Here is a 4,584-nt window from a genome sequence, read left to right as displayed (position 1 = left end):
CAATTGACTTTGACAACACCTTCTACTTTAGGCACTACTACATCTCAGTTGACTACAGGTGAATCCACAACTGTGGTATCAGCTACAAACATTGAAGATTTGTCTACAACAGAATCAGTTTCCACGACAACATTAGTTTCTCCTTCAACTACGTTTGAAGCAACAACACAGCTCAAAACAGCAGGAACTGTTGAACCTACTACATCTGAGACAACCACTTCATCTGCAACAGCTTATGTGTCTACACCATCATTAAGTACAACTACAGCTTCTGTTTTAAGCACTACTACATCTCAGTTGACTACAGAAGGATTTGCAACGGTGGGACCAACCACTACAACGGAAGCTTTGGCTGCAGCAGATTCAATTAATACTACAACAACCCTTTCTCCTTCAACCACTTCTGAAGCAACCACACAGCTCACAATAACAGAAACTTTGCAACCTACGAAAACTGAGACAATCACATCAACTGCAACAACGTCTGTGTCTACAACACAATTGAGTTTGACAACTCCATCTACTTTAGGCACTACTACATCTCAGTTGACTACAGGTGAACCGACAACTGTGGTATCAGCCACAAAATTTGAAGAACTGTCTACAACAGAATCAGTTTATACCACAACATTAGTTTCTCCTTCATCCACTTCTGAAGCTACAACACAGCTCAAAACAGCAGGAACTGTTGAACCTACTACTTTTGAGACAACCACGGCATCTGCAACAACTTCTGTGTCTACACAACAATTGACTTTGACAACACCTTCTACTTTAGGCACTACTACATCTCAGTTGACTACAGGTGAATCCACAACTGTGGTATCAGCTACAAACATTGAAGATTTGTCTACAACAGAATCAGTTTCCACGACAACATTAGTTTCTCCTTCAACTACGTTTGAAGCAACAACACAGCTCAAAACAGCAGGAACTGTTGAACCTACTACATCTGAGACAACCACTTCATCTGCAACAGCTTATGTGTCTACACCATCATTAAGTACAACTACAGCTTCTGTTTTAAGCACTACTACATCTCAGTTGACTACAGAAGGATTTGCAACGGTGGGACCAACCACTACAACGGAAGCTTTGGCTGCAGCAGATTCAATTAATACTACAACAACCCTTTCTCCTTCAACCACTTCTGAAGCAACCACACAGCTCACAATAACAGAAACTTTGCAACCTACGAAAACTGAGACAATCACATCAACTGCAACAACGTCTGTGTCTACAACACAATTGAGTTTGACAACTCCATCTACTTTAGGCACTACTACATCTCAGTTGACTACAGGTGAACCGACAACTGTGGTATCAGCCACAAAATTTGAAGAACTGTCTACAACAGAATCAGTTTATACCACAACATTAGTTTCTCCTTCAACTACTTCTGAAGCAACAACACAGCTCAAAACAGCAGGAACCGTTGAACCTACTACTTTTGAGACAACCACGGCATCTGCAACAACTTCTGTGTCTACAGTACATTTGAGTTTGACAACACCTTCTACTTTAGGCACTACTACCTCTCAGTTGACTACAGGTGAATCCACAACTGTGGTATCAGCTACAAACATTGAAGATTTGTCTACAACAGAATCAGTTTCTACCACAACATTAGTTTCTCCTTCATCCACTTCTGAAGCAACAACACAGCTCAAAACAGCAGGAACTGTTGAACCTACTATATCTGAGACAACCACGGCATCTGCAACAACTTCTGTGTCTACACAACAATTGACTTTGACAACACCTTCTACTTTAGGCACTACTACATCTCAGTTGACTACAGGTGAATCCACAACTGTGGTATCAGCTACAAACATTGAAGATTTGTCTACAACAGAATCAGTTTCCACGACAACATTAGTTTCTCCTTCAACTACGTTTGAAGCAACAACACAGCTCAAAACAGCAGGAACTGTTGAACCTACTACATCTGAGACAACCACTTCATCTGCAACAGCTTATGTGTCTACACCATCATTAAGTATAACTACAGCTTCTGTTTTAAGCACTACTACATCTCAGTTGACTACAGAAGGATTTGCAACGGTGGGACCAACCACTACAACGGAAGCTTTGGCTGCAGCAGATTCAATTAATACTACAACAACCCTTTCTCCTTCAACCACTTCTGAAGCAACCACACAGCTCACAATAACAGAAACTTTGCAACCTACGAAAACTGAGACAATCACATCAACTGCAACAACGTCTGTGTCTACAACACAATTGAGTTTGACAACTCCATCTACTTTAGGCACTACTACATCTCAGTTGACTACAGGTCAACCGACAACTGTGGTATCAGCCACAAAATTTGAAGAACTGTCTACAACAGAATCAGTTTATACCACAACATTAGTTTCTCCTTCATCCACTTCTGAAGCTACAACACAGCTCAAAACAGCAGGAACTGTTGAACCTACTACTTTTGAGACAACCACGGCATCTGCAACAACTTCTGTGTCTACACTACATTTGAGTTTGACAACACCTTCTACTTTAGGCACTACTACCTCTCAGTTGACTACAGGTGAATCCACAACTGTGGTATCAGCTACAAACATTGAAGATTTGTCTACAACAGAATCAGTTTCTACCACAACATTAGTTTCTCCTTCATCCACTTCTGAAGCAACAACACAGCTCAAAACAGCAGGAACTGTTGAACCTACTATATCTGAGACAACCACGGCATCTGCAACAACTTCTGTGTCTACACAACAATTGACTTTGACAACACCTTCTACTTTAGGCACTACTACATCTCAGTTGACTACAGGTGAATCCACAACTGTGGTATCAGCTACAAACATTGAAGATTTGTCTACAACAGAATCAGTTTCCACGACAACATTAGTTTCTCCTTCAACTACGTTTGAAGAAACAACACAGCTCAAAACAGCAGGAACTGTTGAACCTACTACATCTGAGACAACCACTTCATCTGCAACAGCTTATGTGTCTACACCATCATTAAGTATAACTACAGCTTCTGTTTTAAGCACTACTACATCTCAGTTGACTACAGAAGGATTTGCAACGGTGGGACCAACCACTACAACGGAAGCTTTGGCTGCAGCAGATTCAATTAATACTACAACAACCCTTTCTCCTTCAACCACTTCTGAAGCACCACACAGCTCACAATAACAGAAACTTTGCAACCTACGAAAACTGAGACAATCACATCAACTGCAACAACGTCTGTGTCTACAACACAATTGAGTTTGACAACACCATCTACTTTAGGCACTACTACATCTCAGTTGACTACAGGTCAACCGACAACTGTGGTATCAGCCACAAAATTTGAAGAACTGTCTACAACAGAATCAGTTTATACCACAACATTAGTTTCTCCTTCATCCACTTCTGAAGCTACAACACAGCTCAAAACAGCAGGAACTGTTGAACCTACTACTTTTGAGACAACCACGGCATCTGCAACAACTTCTGTGTCTACACTACATTTGAGTTTGACAACACCTTCTACTTTAGGCACTACTACCTCTCAGTTGACTACAGGTGAATCCACAACTGTGGTATCAGCTACAAACATTGAAGATTTGTCTACAACAGAATCAGTTTCCACGACAACATTAGTTTCTCCTTCAACTACGTTTGAAGCAACAACACAGCTCAAAACAGCAGGAACTGTTGAACCTACTACATCTGAGACAACCACTTCATCTGCAACAGCTTATGTGTCTACACCATCATTAAGTACAACTACAGCTTCTGTTTTAAGCACTACTACATCTCAGTTGACTACAGAAGGATTTGCAACGGTGGGACCAACCACTACAACGGAAGCTTTGGCTGCAGCAGAATCAATTAATACTACAACAACCCTTTCTCCTTCAACCACTTCTGAAGCAACCACACAGCTCACAATAACAGAAACTTTGCAACCTACGAAAACTGAGACAATCACATCAACTGCAACAACGTCTGTGTCTACAACACAATTGAGTTTGACAACACCATCAACTTTAGGCACTACTACATCTCAGTTGACTACAGGTGAACCGACAACTGTGGTATCAGCCACAAAATTTGAAGAACTGTCTACAACAGAATCAGTTTATACCACAACATTAGTTTCTCCTTCATCCACTTCTGAAGCTACAATACAGCTCAAAACAGAAGGAACAGTTGAACCTACAACTTTTGAGACAACCACGGCATCTGCAACAACTTCTGTGTCTACACTACATTTGAGTTTCACAACACCTTCTACTTTAGGCACTACTACCTCTCAGTTGACTACAGGTGAATCCACAACTGTGGTATCAGCTACAAACATTGAAGATTTGTCTACAACAGAATCAGTTTCTACCACAACATTAGTTTCTCCTTCATCCACTTCTGAAGCAACAACACAGCTCAAAACAGCAGGAACTGTTGAACCTACTATATCTGAGACAACCACGGCATCTGCAACAACTTCTGTGTCTACACAACAATTGACTTTGACAACACCTTCTACTTTAGGCACTACTACATCTCAGTTGACTACAGGTGAATCCACAACTGTGGTATCAGCTACAAACATTGAAGATTTGT

At 40.9% G+C, this 4,584-nt stretch overlaps 1 protein-coding gene across 1 annotated transcript; it reads left to right on the top strand.

The window, feature by feature from the left end:
* Positions 1 to 240: 240 nt before the first annotated feature.
* Positions 241 to 4,034, top strand: LOC114776058 (cell wall protein DAN4-like; the record flags this gene model as incomplete). The annotated part of the gene is made up of 4 exons (XM_028966656.1): positions 241 to 504; positions 793 to 834; positions 988 to 1,257; positions 3,951 to 4,034. Coding segments are annotated over 4 exons (660 nt in total), but the record flags the coding sequence as incomplete, so codon positions are not given.
* Between the last annotated feature and the right edge of the window lie 550 nt (positions 4,035 to 4,584).

Source organism: Denticeps clupeoides, unplaced genomic scaffold (genome assembly GCF_900700375.1).
Source record: "Denticeps clupeoides unplaced genomic scaffold, fDenClu1.1, whole genome shotgun sequence".
NCBI classification, from domain to species: domain Eukaryota; kingdom Metazoa; phylum Chordata; class Actinopteri; order Clupeiformes; family Denticipitidae; genus Denticeps; species Denticeps clupeoides.
Note: the sequence above shows the minus strand (reverse complement) of the source record. Positions and strands in the feature narration are given on the sequence as shown.